Source organism: Aethalodelphis obliquidens, unplaced genomic scaffold (genome assembly GCF_003676395.1).
Source record: "Aethalodelphis obliquidens isolate GAN/ISIS:26980383/991018 unplaced genomic scaffold, ASM367639v1 scaffold44, whole genome shotgun sequence".
Lineage (NCBI taxonomy): Eukaryota > Metazoa > Chordata > Mammalia > Artiodactyla > Delphinidae > Aethalodelphis > Aethalodelphis obliquidens.
Genome location: NW_020837988.1, coordinates 7,183,276 through 7,206,634, shown reverse-complemented (window position 1 = coordinate 7,206,634; position 23,359 = coordinate 7,183,276). Strand labels below are relative to the sequence as shown.

The following is a 23,359-nucleotide window of genomic DNA, read 5'->3' as shown; positions in this document are numbered from 1 at the left end:
CAGCAACACGTTTAGGTTCAACGGTTTCCGAGCAACGCAGCTGCATCCACAGCCCCGCAACAGGAGAGGGAGGAGGGGACTGGAGACAGAAGGACAGACACAGCTTCTGCCTGACGGGGGCTAACGTCTGGGGAGATGTGGGCATCAGCCGTGTAGAGCTAAGGCCTGGGGGCCCACCTGAAAGCCGATGGAGATGAAGCTGGAGAAGGGGAATTGGTCGATGTCGGGTGGGAGGGTCAGGCTGGGCCGTGCGGGAACTTCCGGGGGCATGGCCTCGGTGATGCTCTCAGCCAGGGTGTGCCGATGGCCTGGGATGACGTAGGCGGCAGCCCAGAAACGCCCAGGTAAGGCGCCTGGCTCTGGCGCCGCCTCCACCTCTCAGCATCAGCCCCCAGCTCCAGTGCAGAGGGAGCTGGGCAGTGAGCTGGGGGGACCCAGAGCATCAGAGGGAGGGACCACAGGGACAGAGCCTCCGCCCAGGAGGGGGTCATGGCAAGAGCAACGCCCATCAGGACTCACCTTCCGCTGTCTTCAGCATGACAGCCAGCTCAGCCGGGATCTCCAAGTGCCCCAGCTCCTAGCAGGGAGGAGCAATTGACCAGGAACTAAGGGAAGGGGCATGGGAACTCGGGGGCCCTCCTCACCCCCAGGGATGTAAGCTTCCCCTCCAAAGCCCAAGGATTCTAGTCCTGGACACTCAAACACATAAAGCCCCCAGAGGGAACCCAAGAGCACCCCAGGCCTCTTCTTGGGGGACAATGGATGGGCCTGAGGAACAGGACCCATCTCGGCACCCCTGGAACCCCACGCTCCCCCTCAAGCCAGGCCAGGTTCAGCGGGCTCACAACCCAGCTTCCAGGCCACCTACCATGCTTGGCCCCTTCTTGGAGGCCCCGACGCCGTGCCAGCTGCACCGATGCCCAAGCTGTTGGGGGAGATGCAGGAGGAGACGATGCCCCCGTGAGGCGCTACCGGGAGCTCCCTAGAGGCCCGTCCCCCGCGCAGCAGTGCAGCTGCCCCTCCTCCTCCCAGGAGGACCCCACACCAGTGGAGGAAGGGGTGCAGACCCAGGGGGCCAGCTGTCTGCCCCCAGCCCTCCAGAGCCCTCACTAGCCTTAGCGCTGTGGCTGTCTCTGCCCGTCTGCCAGGGCACCGGGAAGAGGAGGGAAGAAGGGAAGGAATGGTCCCAAGGGACAAAGTCCAGCCAGGGAGGGGCCAGAGAGTGGGGCATTACGTGGGCATTGACCTTTGAGCTGTTTTATGGCCCTCAGATTGGAGTCACAGGGCAAGAGGGGAACACTCCAAGGGAGGCCTGGAGGGGATGGGAGGCACCCCCAGCCAGCAGGGGAGAGTCAGGCCCTGGCAGTGGGCAGGCATGAAGGAAGGTGACAGCCTCCTGGAGGCCCCAGGCTACCCTGGCCAGGCAGAGGGGGACGGAAGGAGCTCCACCAGCAATGGTCTCCGAGGCCTCGGTCCTCATGCGGCTGCACTTGGAGGGTGGACACTGTCGGGATTTGGCCAACGTGGCCGGCAAGGCTGCCTGGCTTCTCCCCTGAGCTGCCCTGGGCAGGACCCATCCATGTGCTTCACCTGCCCTCTCCGCTGTCTCCAGAGCAGGCGCCGGCCCGCCAGCAGGATGGTGTTCAGCTGCCCCAGAGCTGCCCGCCGCCGGAGGTACCACTTCCTGGAAGCCGGGAAGGGGGTTGGTGAGGAGTCCAAACTCACACCCGATACCTGAATCCTCCAAGCCAAGACATGAATGTAAAATCGGACCCCAGTGAAGCCCCCGGCTGCCGAAGGGCAGCAACAGGGAAAGGACACGACACTTCGAAAGACCAGCAGGTAAACTGAGAGGCTGCTGTGCCCGAGGATCGAGATCTGGGACTCTGGCGCTGACCACGCGGGCTCGTTCCCCTACCGTTTAGTCACTGCGGTCTTGGATAAGTTACTTTACCTCTCTGGGGTTTATCTGCTTTTGTTTTTTGGCCACGCCGCATGGCATGTGGAATCTGGGTTCCCCGACCAGGGATCAAACCTGGCCCTGGCAGTGAAAGCGCTGAGTCCTGGACTTCCCTAGTGGTGCAGTGGTCAAGAATCCGCCTGCCAATGCGGGGGACACAGGTTCGAGCCCTGGTCCGGGATGATCCCACATGCCGTGGAGCAACTAAGCCTGTGCACCACAATCACTGGGCCTACGCTCTAGAGCCCGCGAGCCGAAACTACTGAGCCCAAGTGCCACAACCACTGAAGCCCGTGCGCCTAGAGCCCATGCTCCACAACACGACGAGCCACCGCAATGAGAAGCCAGCACACCACAACAAAGAGTAGCCCCCGCTTGCCGCAACTAGAGAAAGCCCATGTGCAGCAACGAAGACCCAATGCAGCCAAAAATGAATAATAAATTAAAAAATTTTAATTTAAAAAAGAGAATGAAATGACAACCCACGTAATGGGAGACTACTTGCAAATCACACATTTGATAAAGGTTTAATATCCAGAACATATAAAGAACTCCTACAACTCAATGAAAAAAAAAAACAACCCAATTAAAAAGCAGGCAGAGGGGGACTTCCCTGGTGGCACAGTGGTTAAGAAATCGCCTGCCAACACAGGGGACACGGGTTCGAGCCCTGGTCCGGGAAGATCCCACATGCTGCAGAGCAACTAAGCCTGTGCACCACAACTACTGAGCCTGCGCTCTAGAGTCCACAAGCCACAACTACTGAGACCGCAAGCCACAACTACTGAGCCCGTGTGCCACAACTACTGAAGCCCGCGCACCTAGAGCCCATGCTCCGCAACAAGAGAAGCCACCGCAATGAGAAGCCCGCGCATCGCAACGAAGAGCAGCTCCTGCTCACCGCAACTAGAGAAAGCCCACGCACAGCAACGAAGACTCCACACAGCCAAAAATAAATAAATAAATAAATTCCCAAAGAGAAAAAAAAAGGAGGCAGAGGACTTGAATAGATATTTCTCCAAAGAGATGCACAAATGGCCAAGAAGCACATGAAAAGATGCTCGACATCATTAGTCATTAAAGAAACGCAAATCAGGGCTTCCCTGGTGGCGCAGTGGTTGGGAATCCGCCTGCTGATGCAGGGGACGCGGGTTCGTGCCCCGGTCCGGAAAGATCCCACATGCCGCGGAGCGGCTGGGCCCGTGAGCCATGGCTGCTGAGCCTGCGCGTCCAGAGCCTGTGCTCTGCAGTGGGAGAGGCCACAGCAGTGAGAGGCCCGCATACCGCAAAAAAAAAAAAAAAAAAAAAAAAAAAAAAAAAAGAAATGCAAATCAAAACCACAATGAGATACCACCTCACACCCACTAGGATGGCTATCATTTAAAAAGCAGAAAGTAGCAAGTATCGGCAAGGATGCAGAGAAATTGGAACCTTCACACATTGCTGGTAGGAATATAAAATGGTGCAGCCACTGTGGAAAACAGTTTGGCAATTCCTCAAAAAGGTAAAGACAGAATTACCGTATAACTCAGGATTTCCACTCCCAGATAGAGACCCAAAAGAACCAAAAGCAGAAACTTGAACAGTTACTTGTACACTTGTGTTCATAGCAGCCTTATTCACAATAAGCCAAAAGGTAGAAACAACCCACTGACAGATAAGTGGATAAACAAAATGCGGTCCATCCACACAATGGAACAATTTTCAGCCATAAAAAGGCATGAAGTTCTGACACATGTTACGACAGGGACGAACCCTGAAAACGCTATGCTTAGTGCAGTAAGCCAGGTGTAAAAGGAATTTGTATGAGTCAATTTAGACGGCGTATCTAGAATAGGCAAATTCACGGCAATGGAAAGCATACTGGAGGTTACCAGGGGCGGGAGGGAAGGGAGAGTGAGGCATCATTGCTGAATGGGTATAGAGTTCCCGCTGGTGATGAAAACGTTTTGGAAACATATAGTGGTGACGGGTGCCCCCTTCTCCGAGGCTTCCCTGGTGTCCATGGCACTGCCTTCATTTTGTTCTCAGTCCTTAAGCAATCCCCTTTGGGGCGACTGGAAGCTGGTTTACTGTCTGCATCTGACTCCCCAGCTAGCCTGGAAGGCACCATCCCTGTGCCTGTGTGAAGATGCTTGCACCTTCCTCCCTGTGTTGCCAGCACCTGGCCCAGGGTAGATGGAGAAGATGGTCAACCGACAGCTGTTGGATGGATGAGTGAAGACGGGCAGTGAAGGGTGAGTGGGGCTGGAGCTAATGAGGCGAGAAGGGTGAGGGGAGCATCGTAGGACCACGAAGCCCAAAGAGCCTGGAATGTAAAAGTCCGGCCTACGTCGAGGCTGGAGAGGTAGGCAGGGCCTCACACAACCTGATTCACGCTTTTAAAAGAGTATTCTTGCTGCAGAGTGGAGAACAGACTAGAGAAAAGAACAGTCAAGGAGTCAAGACCGCAGGTTTGACTGGCCTAGCAGGTAATGAGCTTCTCGTGGCTGGGGGTATTCAAGCAGAGACGGCATGGTGGGGATGCCAGCAAGGAGAGTCCGGTGCTGATGGGAAGCAGGCAGACTAGCCTTGAGGCCCTACGCCCCCCCGACCCTGCCCCGCCACCGTGAGGAGGCCTACAGTCTCGCCCCACTCTGCACACCTGGCCTGGAGCCCACGCACGCGAATCCGTGGTAGGAGGCGAAGGCGTTGACAGGAGAGGCTGGCGCAGAGGCCTCGGTGCAGGGTGAGCAGGGCCTGGGCGCGCTGCTGGGCCCGGTGCCGCTCCAGCTGCTGCCAGCCCAGCTCCCGCAGTAGCACCTGGGGGCAGAGGTTTGGGCTGGGGGCAGGCCAGGTGGCTGGAGACCACCCTGCCCTTCTCCCGAGGCCTCAGCCTCCTCCTTTCTGCCAAACTATTGATTCTACTGGGGTGCCCGGGACACCCGGCCCACTCCATCTCCCCACCACCCAGAAGGACCACCAAATCATGAGTTGGTCCCAAAATGTTCCTCCCACTTTCCAGCCATACCTGCTGCTTCCCTGCTCATACACACCACCCACCTGGGTGGCTCCCAGGTGACAGAGGGGCGACTCAGCCCCAAACACCTGGTTCAGGATGGTGCCACATCTTTCCCGGTCAGAGAGCTCTTCCTGTCCCTCTGTCCCCAGGGCCCGGAACCTGCCCCAAGGACGGAGAATCTTGCGGAGGTTGAAACAAACACAGCGGGGACCTCCCTCCACACTCATTTGACCCCTGAACCCCTCGGGGTCTATTCAGTCTATAAGTCATTCAACAATGATTTGGAAAGCACCTACTATGTGCCAAGCACTCAGGAGAGTTTTGCTGAGTGGACGAGGGGCAGGTGAATGCACAGAGGCGTGGAGAGGTGTGCGGGTGACGAACAGTGAAAGGAGACGCAGATGGAGGGAGAGAAGGAGAGACAGAGAGAAAGGAAGGAGGGAGGGTTGGACGTCAGGCCCAGGGTCCCTGGGAAAGTGTGTCCATCCCCCGCTCCCGAAAAAGCCCCAGGTCCGCCAGCCATTCCAGGGGGCCTTCCTAGTGAGCCCTGGCCCTGAGGTGCCTGCGCCCTGGGGCTGCCCGCATCCTGGGCCCCTACCTGGCCAGGAAGGCCTGGAAAGGCACGCGAACGGGGAAGTTGGCACTGCGGGTACACACGGCCTCCAGGATGCCCGCCTGGCGCAGTTGCTCTGCCACGTGACCCACATCAAAGAGGCCTGGAAGCTGTGGCCACGGGGCAGAGCCAAGGAGAGCTGAATTGAGGGGCTCAGAGCTGTGGGGAAGGTGGGGCAGGGCCGAGGAGGGCTGAGGGGGGCGGGCAGGGGTGGGAGGGCTCTGGCGCCAGGTGCTGGGAGAGCTCACCTTTCCCGGGTTGGGGTTGAGGCACTGGATGAAATAGACATGGCTCCTGGTGGGTGGAAGGGGCGGTCACTTGAGCACAGACTGGCCCCTCCATTCAAACTCCCTGGGGTTGAGTGCGGGGGGCCCTATTCTCACCTGCCCAGCCGGGCTAGGAGGTCCCCCAGGGAATGCTGGAAGCGAGAGGTCAGCGTGGGTTTGCCTGGTCCATCCCCAGACTCGGGCTCTGCTTCCTGGAACAGGCTACCCACCAGCTGTGGGGTGAGAGGGGGCCAAGCCAGCTCACCTGGGCCTGTCCAGCCTGCCCCTCACCCCGACCCCCGGGGAGCCAGGGTGGGCCGGCCAAAGGTTCAGGTTGCCAGGGGCTTGAAGACCAGCTCCTTGGGCAAGGCTGTCAGGGTGGAGAGGGCAGAATGGGGGGACAGGGCGGCCGGCAGGGGCACCTGGAGCTGGCTCTGGGCAAGCATTTCCACCACAGCAGGGTCAAGATGATCCTGGTTTCTGTTTAAAAACTTGTGAACCTGCAAGATATAATGTGGGCGAGGGTGGGGGGTGGGGGTGGGGGAGCCAAGGAGAGAAGGCTGAGTGTGGAAGCCAGTCCCTTTGCAAAATAATCCAGCCTCTCCCCTCTGAGTTATAAGGCCACCTTTGACACTGTAAATCAACTATACTTCATTAAAAAAAATGTTTTACAAAGGCCCCCTTTGAAGTTGGACTCATCTCACACCACGTACCAAAATTAACTCAAAATGAATGGATCAAAGACCCAGATGTAAGACCTGAAACTATAAAACTCTTAGAAGAAAACAAAGGGAGAAAGCTTCATGACATTGGACTTAGCAATGATTTCCTGAATATGACACTAAAAGCACAGGCAACAAAGGAAAAATAGATAAACTGGATTTCATTAAAACGAAAAACTTTTGTGTATCAAAATACAGTACTAAGAGGTGAAAAGACAGCCTACAAAATGGGAGAAAATATCACATATAATGGTTTAATATGCAGATTATGTAAAGAACTCCTACAACTTAACAACAACAAAAAAATAAAACAACTCAATTCAGGACTTCCCTGGTGGCACAGTGGTTAAGGATCCGCCTGCCAATGCAGGGGGCACTGGTTCGATCCCTGGTCCAGGAAGATCCCACATGCCGCGGAGCAACTAAGCCCATGTACCACAACTACTGAGCCCACATGCCACAACTACTGAAGCCCACACACCTAGAGCCCATGCTCCGCAACAAGAGAAGCCACCACAATGAGAAGGCCGTGCACTGCAATGAAGAGTAGCCCCCTGCTCGCTGCAACTAGAGAAAGCCGGCATGCAGCAACGAAGACCCAACGCAGCCAAAAATAAATAAACAAACCCCAAACCAACTCAATTCAAAAATGGGCAAAGGGGGAGGGGGAAGGGTGAGCTGTGACAGGGCGAGAGAGAGTCATGGGCATATACACACTAACAAACGTAGTAAGGTAGATAGCTAGTGGGAAGCAGCCGCATGGCACAGGGATATTGGCTCGGTGCTTTGTGACAGCCTGGAGGGGTGGGATAGGGAGGGTGGGAGGGAGGGAGACGCAAGAGGGAAGACATATGGGAACATATGTTTATGTATGACTGATTCACTTTGTTATAAAGCAGAAACTAACACACCATTGTAAAGCAATTATACCCCAATAAAGATGTTAAAAAAAAAAAAATGGGCAAAGGACTTGAATAGATATTTCTCCAAAGAAGATACACAAATGGCCAAAAGCACATGAAAAGATGCTCGACATCGTTAGTCATTAGAGAAACGCAAATCAAAACCACAATGAAAAAGAAAACAAAAAAAAAACCCAATGAGATACCACTTCACACCCACTAGGATGACTATAATTTTCAAAAATGGAAAATAACAAGTATTTGCAAGGATGTAGAAAAACTGGAACCCCCAATACATTGCTGGTGGGACTATCAAATGGTGCAATCACTGAGGAATAGTTTGGTGGCTCCTGAAAAAGGTAAACATAGCATTACCATATGACCCAGCAAACCTCTCCTAGGCAGATCCCCAAAAGAATTGAAAGCAGCGACTCACACAGTTACTTGTACACCCATGTTCACAGCAGCGTTATTCACAATAGCCAAAAAGGTGGAAACAATTCATGTCCATCAGCAGATGAATGGATAAACAAAATGTGGTCTATACATACAACGGAATATTATTCAGCCATGAAAAGGAAGGAAATTCTGACACATGCTACAACATGGATGAACCTTGGAAGCATTATGCTCAATGCAATAGGTCAGACACATAAGGATTGTGTGTGTGTGTGTGTGTGTGTGTGTGTGTGTGTGTGTGTGTGTTATGATTCCACTTACATAAGAATAGGCAAATTTATAGATACAGAAAGTAGATTAGATATTGCCAGAGTCTGAGGAAGGGGGAATTGGAGCTTAATGTTTAATGGGTAAGTTGTTTCTGTTTGGGATAATGAAAAAGTACTGGAAATGGATAGCAGTGATGGTTACACAACATTGTGAATGTACTTAAAGACACTGAAATGTACCCTTAAAAATGGTTAGAATGGGAAATTTTATGTTGTGTATACTTTACCACATTTTTTTAAAGGCCGCCTTTGTCACATACCCAGTTCTTTGTTACACTTTTGGGTCTGTTTATTGGGTTTTCAATTCTGTCTCATTGATGGGTCTGCTCCTTATCAATACCATAATCTTTTAATTGCTAGAGCTTTAAAATATGTTTTAATATCTGATAGAGCAAATGCCTCCATAATCATTTGCTTTTTATATCTTATTAGCTATTCTTATGCATTTATTTTCCATATAATACTTCAGAATAATTTTGTTAAAATCCACCTCTCCTTCTCTCATAAAAGCCCCATTGGAGTATTGTCTGGAATTACATGACTTTTCTAGATTAACTGGGAAAGAGTGAACAATATAGGGCTCCCCAACAGAAATGTGGCTTTTCCCTCCATTTTTAAGTCTTCTTTTGTGACCTTCAATACAATTTTATAGTTTTCTTTAGTCAATCTCCTTCTGTTTCTTCCTTTTTTCTTTTAGATGTGATTTTTTTTTGAGGTATAATTGACATATACTCCTTGTGTTTCACGTGTGGATAACTCCCGTGTAGTTTGTATGTTTTCTTCTACAACCAGAGCATGTCACCTCCTCCAGGAAGCCTTACCTGACTTGCCCCACCTCAAACCAGTCACCTGGTCCTAGCCTTTAAACCAGGCCCCCTCCCCTCAGCAGCTCTCCTCCTGGGTAGGTGTGCAGTAGTCATGAAACTCATAAAGGGGAGAGGAGAATCCCTTCAGTGAGCACCTAGTATCTGCCAGGCCCCTGACCCGCCATTTCCATGTAATTGCATTAATCCTCAGGACAATGCTATAGGCTGGACTCCCATTCCCATTTTACAGATGAGGAAATGGAGGCTCAGAAGGAGAAGTAGACTGCCTGAGGTTATCAGAGCCAGGTCCCATGCATACACTCTGCCCCTCTTGGACTGGAAGGTCCCAAGGCCTTGACCCTCCCCACCCCATAATGCCCACCCAGAACTCAGTAAGTCATGCACTAGGTGAGGCCAAGGGCCCAGGTGGGGACAGATGGCCAAGCCTTGGAAGGGGCCTCCCCACACCTACCCCTCTCACCCGTCAGGTGACTCCCCAGGGTCACACTGCCCTCACTGATTCACCCTGATACCTGGTAGGTGACGGTCCCAGCGTAATGCCGCACGGTGAAGATGGGAAGGGGCAGCTGGGGCTTGGTGTAGTGCGGGTGGTCGCCGTGGTGGTAGTGGCACTTCTGCAGGAAGGTGTGGTCCGTGGCCTGAGAAGAGGAAGAGCTTCTCAGGCCTTTGCAGGTGCCATTCCCCTGCTGGGACTGTGCTTCCCTCCCCTGCCCCCCAAAACCACACGCACTGAACAGAAGGTGAGCTTTGGTTTTGGTCCCCAAACTTCTTTTCCAGGAAGAGTCACTCCACATCTGAGTCCTTAGAAAGGGCACGGCTTCTATCCCAGGGACTATTTTGAACAATTGGCTCCCATTTGAGAAAAAACACAGTAGCCTTGTACACCTCAGTCAATAAAACTTGGCGGCTTAGAGGACCCTTGATGAAATCATTTAAAAGAAATGGGGCTAGGGGAGCATTAAGGCAGATTTAGCCATTACTCCTGGGAGTCTGGTCTCACAGTTACATGTGTTTCTGAACAAGTCTTTCAAAGATACTTTTAAAAGGCCATCCGGTAAGAGATTATTTTATAGTGCTAAGGAACTTACAACAACAAATACTTGGGGAAAGCCTCACAAGCCCCTCATGGGGCCTGCACAGTCCCCACCACCCTGCCCCTCTGCAGCAAGGACTCTTGGAGAAGTCGGGAATCTCACTCAGGATCACCCAGAGACAGGATTTGAAGCCCGTGTGGCCGCTGCTTTCCCAAGCTGTGCTGAGGGCCTGTGGGCAGGGTCCCAGGACCTTAGCCCTTTATTGCTCCCCTGGGAGTTCCTGCTGGCTCTGGCCTGGCCACCAGGGCCCCCACTCCTTGTCCCCGACACTGGGGGCTCACCTGGGACAGCCATGTCTGGGCATCCAGGATACTCAGGAGGCTGTGGGGCTGGTCCACCAGGAGATCCAGGCAGGACTCCTGCGGAGGCTGGGGGATGGGCACCCAGGGCAACAACTCCCTCCGACACTCCTCCTGGGAACAGCCAGCATTTGGTTTACAGAGACCACCCATGTTCGTGGGGGGACCTCATCTGAGCCAGAGCAAGGATGGCCCTCCCACTTTACAGATGAGTAAACTGAGCCTCAGAAGGACTGAGACGGCCCATAGCAAGGGGGCTTTGGGGCAGAGCTCTCGGTGTAGTGCCTTCTCTTTACCAGGGATGGCCTCTGTTCTGGGAAACAGCTGGGTGTCCCCCTGCCACCTCCATGCCCAGCTCCCCATACCTCCTCCTGGGCCAGAAGCATCTGGCTGGAGAAGAGCTGCAGGCGCTCGCTGGCGAGGTTGTTGCACAGCTGCTCCAGGCCGTTGACCCGCAGCGCCTGGGGGGGCACGTGGGCAGTGAAGTGGGCACCCACACGAGGTGGGGGCACAGGGCAGCTGGTCGGGGGGCTAGCACACAGGCCTGGTTCCCTTCATCCCCCTCCCACAGCTGCCCCCATTCTCCCCAAGCACTAGGCGGGAGTGGTGCCCTAGGGCTGATGCTTCCTCCTCCAGGGACAAGTCCAAAGATCCTGGCACAGCATGCAGGCCGCCTCAGCCCAGTCCCAGCCCCGATCATGCTTCCTCCCTCCACCAACCCACACCCCTGCCTTCTGCCTTAGCACCACTGTGAGCCTTCGGGCCTCTGATCATAGCCATCCTGTGGTCTAGAAGACACCTCTTGCTACAGCCTAACTCGCTGGCTATCAGAATGCCACATCCTCGTAAGCAGAGCTCCAGGCTGCCGCCTCCAAGAAGCCTTCCAGCATCCCTCCTGTTGGAATTACAGGCTCCTTCCTCTGTGCCCCTCAGCACTTTCCTAGTAAGCCCAGCAGAGCCCCGCTTCGTGTAGCTTTGCACAGAGTTTTGACATGTTCTAAAATACACACAAGAGCACGCATGTGCGTACATGCACGCGCACACACACACACACACAGGGGCAACGGTCATCCCCTCCTCAGAGAGCTGATAGTCACCAAGGACACACTGGAGAGGAGGAGAGAGCAGGGGACTGGGCACAGCGCCCATCCAAGGACTGAGGTGGGGGCCACCTCCTCTTGCTCTCGCCCCTCCTCCCTGCCTTGAGGAAACAGGATGTTCTGGAAAGGGGTGAAGAGCTTATGAAAAACTCAGTGTGATTTGGGGGATTCCCTCTCTTCCCTCTCCTCTGGGTACACAGCAGGCGAGGCTGACCCATCCGAGGGTCTTTCATCGTCTTAAGGGCTCCTGTGAGACTCTGCAAGGCCAAGCAGGCAGAACTCTCCAGAGCCGACGGCAGGGCTGGACAGGGCAGGTGGCTGTACCTATGGAGCACGCAGCTGTCTCGTGGACCATCTTACGGTCAGAAAGGCAGGCAGCGCACGAGCGCCCCCACAAAGGGAAGCTGCTGGGGTCCCCAGAAATAACCAGGATGAGGTGGGCACCCCGTCCTGGGCCCCGCCCCCAGGGGTGACCTCAAAGCCGTAGACGTCGATGACAGTGACAGTGACCACGCTGCCTCCCTCCCCGGGGGGTGCCAGCCGCACATTGGTTCTCTTCAGAAGCCAGGTGAAGAGCCGCGAGTACAGGGCCTTGGCCAGGGCGTCCCTGTGGGCATGGGGAGTGAGCCTCGTGCAGCAGGGGCCGGGCCTGCTCACAGCTCTCTCCTGTCCCCAGGGCCACCTGGCGCTGATGGCACTTTCCACGGGCAGGGATCTCGAGACCCGGCCATAGGGCGTCTCCTGAGGGCAGAGGATGTGCGTGTGGTACGTCAGGCCCAAGGCCCACACTCGTGCTCCCCAAGACTTCGGGTGGACTGGTCAGGCCCCCGCCTCCCCAGGACCCCCGAGCTCACCATGACCCTCCTGGTGACAGCCCCCTCCAGGCGCTCGGGCGGCACCCGCAGCAACCGGGCTGCTGTGTGGATCTCAGCCCAGCTGGACACGGCAGCCACCTCCTGTGACTCCCTCTGGACAGGCGGGAGGGGGCAGGGAGAGCTCTGCTTGTGGACTGGCTGCTTCCCATGGGGCAGGGGCAGGGCCTTGCTTTGCCTGGCAAGGTGCCCTGTTGCCCAAAGGTAGATCTGGGCAGGTAGGAGCTGGCTCCGGAGTCTGAGGGCCTGAGTGTGAATCCTGACTTTACCTCTCCACTAACTGGCGGCCCTGACAAGCCTCTTTCCTTCTCCGAGTCTCCACTGTCTTATTGTTAAAGGCGGAACAACAATTTTTATGTGATGGTGTTCTCAGGAGCAATGAATTAGAAAATATATGCAGGGAATTCCTCAGCGGTCCAGCGGTTATAGGACTCGGCACGTTCACTGCCGGGGGCCCGGGTTCAATCCCTGGTCAGGGAACTAAGATCCCGCAAGCTGCGCGGTGTGGCCAAAAGAAAATATATGTAGAGTGATCTACACAGTGCCAGGTACATAATAGCTGCTCAATTAATGCCAAGCATCCTCCTTAGGGTGGCACTTTAGTGGGACAGGATCGGTATAGATGCAGAAGACCCCGGTTTCAGTTTTCTCATCTGTACGGTGGGAGTTCATCTGCTTTCGGGGGCAGTGGTGAGGCCCTGATGGTGGCCCGGGGCCTTACTGTCTCCTACACACAAGTGTTCGGCATTGTTATTTCTGCCCTCGTGATGACGCAAACAAGCCGCCACCAACCTAGTGTCTCAGAGGGAGCTCACCTCTGAGGAGGAGAAGCAGATGTTGCCCAGCTGCAGGACAGAAGCCAGCACAGCCCAGACGGCAGTCAGCTCCTCGGTGCCCAAGCCCAGCACCTGCAGGGCCTTCACCAGTCCTGTGAAGTCCTGGGCGTCCTCCTTGCCCCGGAGCCTGCAGGCCCGGCCCTGCAGAGCACAGCAGGGGTGAGGGGTGAGGAGTCTGGCCGCCCGCAGCTTCCCTCTCCTCAGACCCTCCCCTGGGCGGTCCCCGTGGTCCAGCACCGAGGGGGCCTTCCCCCACCTGGTTGAGGTAGTGGTAGGTCTCCGGCCCCTGTAGGGAGAGCCGTTCCCGTGCCATGGGGTCCAGCCCCGCCAGCAGCTCATAGAAAACATGGAAGCTCCGCTCAGCCTGGGCCTCAGGGGAGAAGGACTGGCTTAGGGGGAGCAACGGCCTGGTCCTGTGCCCCAGGGGAGCAAGGACAAGTCCTGGGGAAGGCAGGCTTGGGGGCTGAGGGACCACAGCCGCTCGCAGTGGCCCCTCCCTCTTTCCCACTCTGGGAGCAGCGGGCCAGGTCATACCTGAAACACCACCCTCGAGGTCTCAAGCAGGTAATGTGACACAGAGGCTCCCAGGATGACCCCTCTGTGGACACAGGACACTGAGTGAGGGACCCACCGTGGGCTGGACCCAAGGGCAGCAGCCTCAGCTTCCCAGTAAGGGAAACTGATCCTGGGTGACCCCGCCCACCTGGACCCCCGTCACTCACTGCTGCAGGCAGAGGCCTAAGACCTGGCCAAAGCGGCTGGCGTTGGAGTTGAGGACTGTCTTGGCATGGCCAAAGCTGCGGAGCATGGGCAGCACGTCGTCCAGCTGGATGGGGGAGGGGCATTCAAGTACCCCTGGGAGCAGCAGTGGTGCCCACTGATCAGGTATCCCGGCCGAGGACACTATGTACCTGGCAGCTCTGTTGGTCCACGGAGGGGTCAGTCACCCCAGCCCTCCCTGTCCCCGCAGTAGGCAATGCCTCGGGCTGCCCCCGAGGGGAAGCCAGAGGCCTGAAGACCACCCTTCTGGCCCAAAGGAGTAGCATGGTCCCTCTTGATCCCTGGGAAATGGCGAGCTGCCCCTCACCCGACATCCTCTGTCCCTTGTCTGCCCCTGCTCCAGGCTGCTTAGGAACTGCACAATCTTTCTGGAAGCTTCTGTCTTCCCAGAGCCGCTGTGCCCACTGCAGGAGGGAGAGGCTGGCAGGGTCTCCAGGAAGGGGCACATAGGACAATCCCATCGAGCCTGAAAGTGGGGATATGCCCACCTGGAAGTGATACCTGCCCTAAAGGAGACTCCCAGAAATGCAGAAACATAGACCTGGGGCATAGAGACCAAACAGAAAAAAGTCCCCAAGATGCCTCGTTCAAGGGGCACAGTCTCAGGAAGTCCAGAGCTGTTGCCCAGCAGTGGACCAGACAGGCAGTTTCAAATGCAGACCTCACATCCCCTTCCTCCTGGCCTTCAGCGCGGCCTGAAGGTTCAGCCAAGCAGGGCAGCCACCACTCACCCCAGGAGGATGCAGGTGCCCTGCCCGGTGCTCTGAGACAGGCTATAGGCTGCTGCCACGATGGCAAAGATGTGTCTGGGGGAGGAGGGTGGAAGCAGATGAGAAGGTTACCAGAGATGGGCATCTGGGGCCTCCTGGGCGTAGGCAGGTCGTGCCTGCCATGCCCTGGACCTCAGTCAATGGGACATGCTGGGGGTGAGCAGAGGGCTGGTGGGGCAAATTCACGTACGGGGTGGTGTTAGGGGTCTTCCTAGGGTGGTAGCTGGCCAGGACCTCAGGTGAGAAGAGAGGCAGGGGCCGGCGGGGGTTCAGAGCGAGCAGGAGGGGCCCCCCAAAGGTCTGGGAGGAAAGTGGAAGCTCTCATCAGAACATGGAGGGAGCAGGTGATGCAAATAGAGTGGAGCTCTGATGCCCCCGGCCCCTCCCCGCTCTGCAGGACCCCAGAGAGGGTTCAGCACCCAGCCCAGGGAGGAGAAAGATGGAGGGGAAAGCTCTCCAGGGGTGCCCGGAGGGCCCTATGATCCCTGAGGAAAGGGAATCCCGGCCCACCATCCCCTCTTGGGTCCCCCGTACATAGATTCGGCCCAGGTAAAACCTCTTCTTGAGACACAGCAGCACGGAGCTGTCGCACACCGGCCTGTAGGGAAGCAGGGTGGAGAAGCAGGGCGTTGGGGGCAGAAGATCCTGGGCTAGCGCTGCCACTGGCTGCAGAGACACTTCCACCAAGTCATGCACCCTCTCCGAGCTGGTCCATAGTACAGGGGTCCGGCTGCTAAGCAAATTACCAGCGCCGTGGGCGCTACAAGCAGGACCAGGCTGCTGACCCAGAGGGAAGCTTTGTGCCAATTAGAGAAGGAAGGAGCACCTGATTCTCACCCCTCACCTGCCCCTTCCAAGCAGACGACCTTGCGTGGCAAAACCGCATATAAGGATACAATTCATAAGAGAACGGGGGTAGGATGGGATACGAGCAAGTGTGACCCAGGCATGGCAGGTTTGGGACCGCGCCCGCTCACCGCAGCCGGGCCAGGTCCTCGGTGTCTTCCAGGCCTTCCCCGAGGCTCCTGTCCTCGGCGCCGGGAAAGGGCGGCGCCTCCAGGCCCGGCCCGAGGCTCAGCTCCAGGTCCTTCTCCAGCGCCTCCTCGGTCTCATCCTCCGGCTCCCATCGATCCCTCAGGAACCTGCAGGGGCTCGGGCTCCTCTCCCGCCGCAGGCGGGTCTCCAAGATGAGTCGGGGCAGCAGTGCTTCGGTGCCAAACCCAGGGTCCTCGCGGGGGTCCTCGCCCTGCGCCCAGTGCACCGGAGCCTCGGCTCCCAAGGTCTCCGGCTCTGCTTCGCTGCTGGAGCCTCTCTCGAGTGGGGGCTCGTCGGAGGGAGTCGGGCCGAGAGAGCCGTGGCGGCGCCCGGCCACCCCTTCTCCACTCGCCCTGCGTCCCTCACTGTCCCCTGAAGCCCCCGCACAAGACGAAAAGTGCCCCTCCCCAGCGGGGGCGTCCGCGGACCCTTCCTCTGAGCTCTGGCTGCTCGAGGTCCTCCCTGCCCTGTGGATCCTGGGGAATATGACCGCAAACTTGGGATCTGGAGTCGGGTCCGCGTCCTCAGAAGGGTCGTCGGGGGCTGGCCTTTCCGCAACCTGCGGGAAACTCGAGCCGCCACCAGGGGGAGCCCTCGGTCGCCCGCCCAGCCCCTCTACGCCCGCCAGGCTCAGCACTAGACCGCGGCTCAGCCCCGACCCGCGGCCCCGCGCCTCGCCCGCCGCCCGCGCCTCGCCCGCCCGCGGCCGGAGCCGCAGCCACCGCAGGAGGCCCAGGCCCCGTGCCACCCGCAGGAGCCGGTCCTTGAGGCCCGAGCGGCAGGGACCCGCGGCCTGGGGAGCGGGCCCTGGCGGGGGCCTCGCGCGAAGCCTGCCGAGCGCCACCAGGGCGACCAGCGGCGCTGGGTCCCTGGACCCTTCTCCTCCAGCCCCCGCTTCGCTCACGCCCTCCTCCTCTTGCACCTTCCCCACCCCCTCTCCGACCTGGGTACGCTGACCCCGGGCGGTCGAGGCCTCGGCTCTAACGGCCTCGGGGCCCCTCGGCTCAGCCTCGGGCTGCACCCCACTGTTTCTCGCGTCCCGGGCCGGCCTGGGGTCTCGAGAAGCCCGCGAGCTCCGGGGAACGCACGCGCGGCTGCCCTCGAGGGGACTGGAGGCCGCGGCTTTACTGGCCGGGTCAGCCTCTTCGGCCTCAGTGGACCCGCTTGTCGTTCCTGGGGCTGCCCGTAGGCTCCGTCCAGGCCCGGCTCCCTCCAGGGTCAAGTCTGTGTCCGTCTCGGAATCCTCGGTCTCTCCCTGGGGCCTCGCCCCCGACGATCCTTCCGGGCTCCGGGGCCCGGCGGGGGGCTTGTCACCGCCTCTGCCGTCGCTGCCCAGGCCGTCGCTGCTCGGGCGTTCTCTCGGCGCCTCCAGCGCTGACTCCGGACCGGTTTGGGTGTTTCCCGAGCCCATGTCCGTTTGCTCCGAGTTGGGCCGCCGCTCTGGGGCCCCACCGCTCTGGCTGCCGCTCTCCAGGGCCTCGCGGGCTTCGCTGTCCGGGCAGGAGCTGGCCCCGTCTCCATCCGACGTGTCCCCATTGAGGTTGCGGGTCTCTTGGCGGCCCCGCTGAACCGAGCGTCCCCGCCCTTTTCCTCTTCTCCTGCGGCGGTCGCGCCCGCGTGTCCTTCCTCCTCCGAGGAGACTCTTCTCCTCCAGGCGCCCTCCACGGCCGTCCCCAGGCTTGTGGTTCTCCTTAGGCCCGCATCCCCGACGCCAAGCGCTGCCTCGTCTCCCCGCAGCCTCCGGTGGCGGCCCAGCCTCTGGCCGTCTGCAGTCGCCGTTCTCCTCTACGGTGGGCTTCCTGCGGCCACCGGGGGTCTCCTGGCCCCCCGCGGTGCAGGGCTCCAAGCGTGGTCTCGCCCCGTGGGCTTTACCGCGGCCCTGTCGGCGCTCCCGGCTGGGCGCGCTGTCGGCGCTGGCCGACCCGGATTCCTGCTCCCGGGAGGTCGGCCTCCCGGGTCCCTCCGGCCGCTGGGGCGTTTTGCCCTTGCTCCTGACCATGGTTTGTTTCCCGGCGTCTCCCTCCTGTCCTCTTCCCTAGGAGCTGGCTGCCCGCAGGTGCCCTCGGCAGCACATCACAGGTTGCGGCTACAGGCTCAATCTACCCGCCCCCGCAACTCCCGCTTTATGCGTGAGCATCAATAATGCAGGTGGCTGCGGGTCCTGACCTCCTCGGCCAACAATAGAGTGGAGGCCGCCCAGGAAAGAGGAGCTGCAACTGCGGACAAAGGCCGTGGACAGGGCAACCGTGCCGCCTGGAGTTGCTGCCGGCCAGGTCAGCCTGGCACCACGCCAAATCGAGGGGGCCCATGCTCTGCTCCCGCCTCACTGCTTCTTCAGCAGGGCGTGAGGGGGTGCCAAAAGAACCGTCCTCCTCGTCCTGGGGTCTCTAGGGGAATCCACCCTCCTCCCCTGCATTGGCAGGCGGCTTCTTAACCACTGCGCCACCAGGGAAGTCCAGGTTACCCATTTCTTGTATTGCCTTCAAGAGCTATCCACGCACAGAAAAGCAAGTATTCTTTTTCCCTTTGAGCACAGGTGGAAGCTTTTCGAGCTCATGGCTCTCCACTCTGCTTTTTCCAATCTAACAGATTGACTTGGAGATTTCATAATAGTACATAACGATCTTCTTTTTCTTTTCTTTTTACAACTGCATAATAATCCAGCAAATGAACGTGCCATAGTTTAACCAATTCTTTATTGATAGTGTGAAAATTAATCAAGGGAAACCTTACTAAAATGGAGTCCAGGGGCCAGAAGGGGGCGCTCTTACACGCTTACCCCTCCACCTCAATGCAGGTCCCAAGGGAAAGAAATGTACTTTGTACTACAGCCAGCTGGAGGAAAAAAGATTTTCTCCTTGCCTGGCACAGCTCAGCCAATGAGAAACTGTCAAACTAAGACAATGAAAAGCCACTGTGCTTCAAATTCCCAATTTCCTCCAAGGGTCTTTTTGTTTGTAACAGCCTTTCCCAACTTCCCCTTCTCCTCTATAAAAAAGTTTCCTCTCCTTTGCTTTAGTAGGGTTGCGTGTTGCTGGCCATAGTTGCTATCCTGTGTTGTAATTCTTTGCTGCTCTTGAATAAACCTGTTTTCCTGGTAAGATAACTGACTTTTAAAAATTGCTTTAGGCTAACAGACTTTTATGTCTGAAACGGAGGATGCCTTCATCTCAGCTTTTGCTCCAGTTACAAACAACATCGACTCCACCTGTGTCCAAGCAGAATCAATTCCTAGAAGTAGAATTGCTGGGCCATAGGGTATGTGTGTTTGTAATTTGGAGTGCTCCAAATTTTCCTCCACGGAGGCTGTATCAATTTACACTCCCACAAACAAGATAGGAGACCACCCATTTTAACATGGCACTGAGGCATGGCGTTACCTAACATTTTTGCCACTCTGAAACGTGACAAATCTCAGTGTCTTTTAAATTCATTTCTCTGTGAAAATAAGCAGCTTTCCTCCATCTTACAGCCTTTTTTTTTTTTTCCTGGGACCTGTCTTTTCTCATTCTTTACCCATCTTTGTACTGATGCGGATCTGTTTCTTGATGGTTATACTGTAGTTAAACCCAGGCAGGATTCATGAGCCCTTTTTGGATGGCCCCAGGGCAAGGCAGCTGCTGCAGGGTAGGCTCCGGGGCACCCAAGATGGAGTCAGATGAGATCTCCAGCCAGGGCCTGTGACCTGCCCCGCAGGGCTCCGTGCCCCTGCTGACCACTCACTCTGGCCTCTCCTCACCAGCAGCCCTGCCCAGAATCAGAGTGGGGGAGGTAACGTTCCAGATTGTGGCCCTTTCCTTGGTATGCTCTCCAGTTGGCTTGTACCTGCCTTGTACCCACCTCTCTGCACATCTCCTGGAGCCAGCCTCAGACCTGGGTGGAGCTGCTGCAAGCACTCACGTTACCCAGGAGGGCCGCTCACAGCCCAGAGGCCTGGTTTGAGCAAGGAGTTGAAAGTGACTTGGCCTTTGCCAAGGAAGCAGCCTTCTAGTAAAGGAAGCGGCTGTCCCAAAGGAACACAAGCTCATGGGTAACATCAGTTACCATGGAGCTCATAAAACTGGTGTCTTTGTGAAAGTCTGTAAGCTGTGCTTCCTCACCACCAATACTGACCAAGGCAAAGGGCGATGAGACTCATAGGGCTTGTTTCACCTGCAGAAAGCAGGAAGTGGGGTGATGTATTCACACAGTGGATGATTACACAGCGCTGTCGGCAACATACATGGGTTATTTCACAAACGTAATGGTGAGTGAAGAAGCCAGAAAGAGTTATAGAGTCACTGTATGAGTCTATTTACATCAAGTACGAAAAGAGGAAACTGAGCTAGTTATAGAGTGGTGCCTGGGGTGGGGGGTGGGAGGTTGGTAGTGACTAGAAGGGTCACAAGGGAGCCTCCACGGGTGATACTGTTTGTTCAGTTGGTGGAGGTGTATCGGGTTGTACTCCTATGACTTGTGCTATTCTGTATGCGTTTTATAATTTAAAAGATAACACAGAGAAAGAGCTCACTGTTTTGCCCTGGTCTAATAATAATGATGATGATGATGTGCTAGGTACTGTTCTAAGCACTACAGTTAATTTTTTTTTTTTCTTTTTGGCCACGCCCTGTGGCCTGTGGGATCTTAGTTCCCCAGCCAGGGATTGAACCCAGGCCCTCAGCAGTGAAAGCACGGAGTCCTAACCACTGGACCGCCAGGGAATTCCCTGAATTCACTTAATTCTTGAAAGCACTCTAAGAGGTTGGTGCTGTAAGGATTCCCATTTTATGGACGATAAGACTGAGGCACACAGCTGAGTGTCAGAACTGGAATGCCAGGAATTCCCTGGCAGGCCAGTGGTTAGGACTCTGTGCTTTCACTGCTGAGGGCCTGGGTTCAATCCCTGGTTGGGGAACTAAGATCCCACAAGCTGCACAGCGTGGCCAAAAATAAATATATTATTATATATTAAAAAAAAGAAGTGGGATGCCCACTCAGGCAGTCTGGCTCCCAAGACCTGGCAAAAGAACATGTGTGAGGAGCTACCATCAGCTACACACAGAACTTCCATTTGTCCAGCCCATTACAATGTGTCCTGTGAGCTCTGGGGGCAGAGGGAGAGCTCCACACCTGTCTCTAATCTCCTACCTTCTCCCCTGCCCTCCTCTCCCTCTGGTTGATCCAGGACAGAGCTCGGATCTCACTCAGCTCCGTGGGCGTGGCCACTTCTGATCCTCTGAGTCTCAGTTAGTTCTCTTCCCAAGCTTCATCTCATTCAAACCCCCCAAAACCCTAGGAGGGAGATATGGTCTCATTTCACAGATGGGGAAACGGCTCTGAGAGGGTAAGTGGCTTAAGGACACACAGCCAGTAAGTGAGAAATTGGGGACCCAATTCAAGGGTCCCGCTATTCTTTTTCTTTAATTAATTAATTAATTGGCTGCATTGGGTCTTCGTTGCTGCACGCGGGCTTTCTCTAGTGGCGAGCGGGGGCTACTTTTCGTTGCGGTGCGCGGGCTTCTCATTGTCGTGGCTTCTCTTGGTGCAGAGCATGGGCTATCGGCACGCAGGCTTCAGTAGTTGTGGCATGTGGGCTCACTAGTTTTGGCTTGCGGGCTCTAGAGCACAGGCTCACTAGTTGTGGTGCACAGGCTTAGTTGCTCCACGGCATGTGGGATCTTCCCGGACCAGGGCTCAAACCCATGTCTCCTGCATTGGCAGGTGGATTCTTAACCACTGCGCCACCAGGGAAGCCCGGGTCCCGCTATTCTGCTCCATGACACTTCTGCTGAGAATTGGCTTCAGAACCAGACAGGCTTGGTCCCTCCCCGTCCCACTTCCTGGCTGTGTGATTTCCAACAATCTCTGGGGAACTCCCCTAGACAAACCTGATAGCAGGGCAGAGGGGCCCCAGCCCCAAGCCCAGTTCTCCCCTTTGCCTCCTCCTTCCCACTCATTCCTTCATCTGCTTTGCTCACGAGGACTGTGAGCTCCTCCTCCGGTCTGTGCAAGCCCTCTTCTGACTCTACTCCACACTCCTTCCCTCCCTCCTGATCCATCTCCTCCTCTCCTAGCCTCACCCACCTCACAGTAACTTTCACCTCCTTTGGTTGGGTGTTTACTGGGAGCCAGCTGCTGTGGGATGTTACAGATTCTCATTTAATCCTTTCAGTCCTCTGAGGTCGGCCCTGTTATCACAGCCCATTTTGGAGATAAGTAAACAAAGGCGCAGGAGTAAGGTCATCTATCCAAGGTCACACAGCCGGTCACAGGCAAAGCCAGTGATGGAGGGTTGGATCCGACTTTCAGATGTAGGTGAACACTGTCTTCCACCTCTGGATGCCGAAGGCCCTCAGATCTAAGTCTCCAGACTGGCTGCCTGTGGTACGTCTCCAGGGCCTTTTTTTTGTTTGTTTTTTTTTTTGCGGTACGCGGGCCTCTCACTGTTCTGGCCTCTCCCGTTGCGGAGCACAGGCTCCGGACGCGCAGGCTCGGAGGCCATGGCTCACGGGCCCAGCCGCTCCGTGGCACGTGGGATCTTCCCAGACCGGGGCACAAATCCGTGTCCCCTGCATCGGCAGGCGGACTCTCAACCACTGCGCCACCAGGGACGCCCCCTCCAGGGCCTTTGGAATTGGCAGTGACCCCTCCCACTCACTCACCGGTCTATCTGGCAGCCATCCTGGTCAACTCAACCTCTCAATACGTCCGTTTCACCACTCCCATCACCTCTCCCTGGACACCCCACTTCTCCCTCGGGGCCAGCCCAGCTTCCGTCAATCTCTTTCTAGAGCACGCCTATCCATAAAAATGGCTGGTCTCACACTCCTAATATGAGAACTTTTCTTCTGAACTATTTGAACCACCAACGTAAGCTTACGCTTCAGAGCACAGTGTACTTAAGGCAAATCTCGTCCTTAATGCGTGCGGCGTAACTCAATTTTCAAAGAGCCCTCTTGGTATTTTCAGGTGCGTGTGTGCGCTTGTTGACTTCTTGTTCGAGCCGATTAGCTGGATCATGGCGGCAGCCACGAAGCCGTGGAGGTGTTGGCTCTGCCGTTTTCTTCTCATTTGTTGGCGTTTGCATCGTTACCGTGATCTTCAAGTCTTGGTTTCTTGGCAGGAAGCTTCGTGTCGCTTGTCCATTAGCGTGAGGTAATTTAGGCCAACTGGATAAAAGACATGGAAGCCCCCCTAAACTGGCAGTCACAAAACCATACCTGTCTCCCTAGGTGGGGAGCCCAGCTCTCTGGGTGTGATGTTCCCACTCCTTCCTTGGTACCCACTTTTGGCGCAGGATCCTCTGACCCACAGACTGAGGACCCCAGTGCCAACCCGAGTTAGAGAAGACATCCGATGCATCAAACTCTAAGATGTTCTCCCTGACCCTGACAGAGGGCCTCCCCCATCATTAGCCCATTGACCTCGAGGTCTCATAGGAACCTGGCAACAGATCACGAGGGAATACTGTTATCCCATTTCCCAGGAGAAGCTGATGCAGAGCAGGTAAGTAATTTGCCTGAGTGGCACTCAGTTGCTGTAGCTGCAGTTGAAGCTACAGTAATCTTTAGAAGA

The 23,359-nt window shown here is 56.2% G+C and overlaps 1 protein-coding gene across 1 annotated transcript in view; it reads right to left on the bottom strand.

Moving 5' to 3' along the window:
* Positions 1-17,804, bottom strand: part of MYO15B (myosin XVB) — a 32,008-nt gene extending 14,204 nt beyond the window's left edge. Inside the window, 24 exon segments of the mRNA XM_027081363.1 lie at positions 178-308; positions 520-577; positions 1,415-1,504; positions 1,591-1,684; positions 4,605-4,762; positions 5,003-5,120; positions 5,560-5,684; positions 5,823-5,868; positions 5,958-6,073; positions 6,263-6,340; positions 9,532-9,657; positions 10,395-10,526; positions 10,778-10,873; positions 11,987-12,119; positions 12,195-12,253; positions 12,367-12,480; positions 13,200-13,361; positions 13,755-13,818; positions 13,943-14,046; positions 14,308-14,430; positions 14,728-14,806; positions 14,961-15,070; positions 15,305-15,368; positions 15,748-17,804. Of these exon segments, the coding sequence (XP_026937164.1) occupies positions 178-308; positions 520-577; positions 1,415-1,504; positions 1,591-1,684; positions 4,605-4,762; positions 5,003-5,120; positions 5,560-5,684; positions 5,823-5,868; positions 5,958-6,073; positions 6,263-6,340; positions 9,532-9,657; positions 10,395-10,526; positions 10,778-10,873; positions 11,987-12,119; positions 12,195-12,253; positions 12,367-12,480; positions 13,200-13,361; positions 13,755-13,818; positions 13,943-14,046; positions 14,308-14,430; positions 14,728-14,806; positions 14,961-15,070; positions 15,305-15,368; positions 15,748-17,804 (4,437 nt within the window).
* Between the last annotated feature and the right edge of the window lie 5,555 nt (positions 17,805-23,359).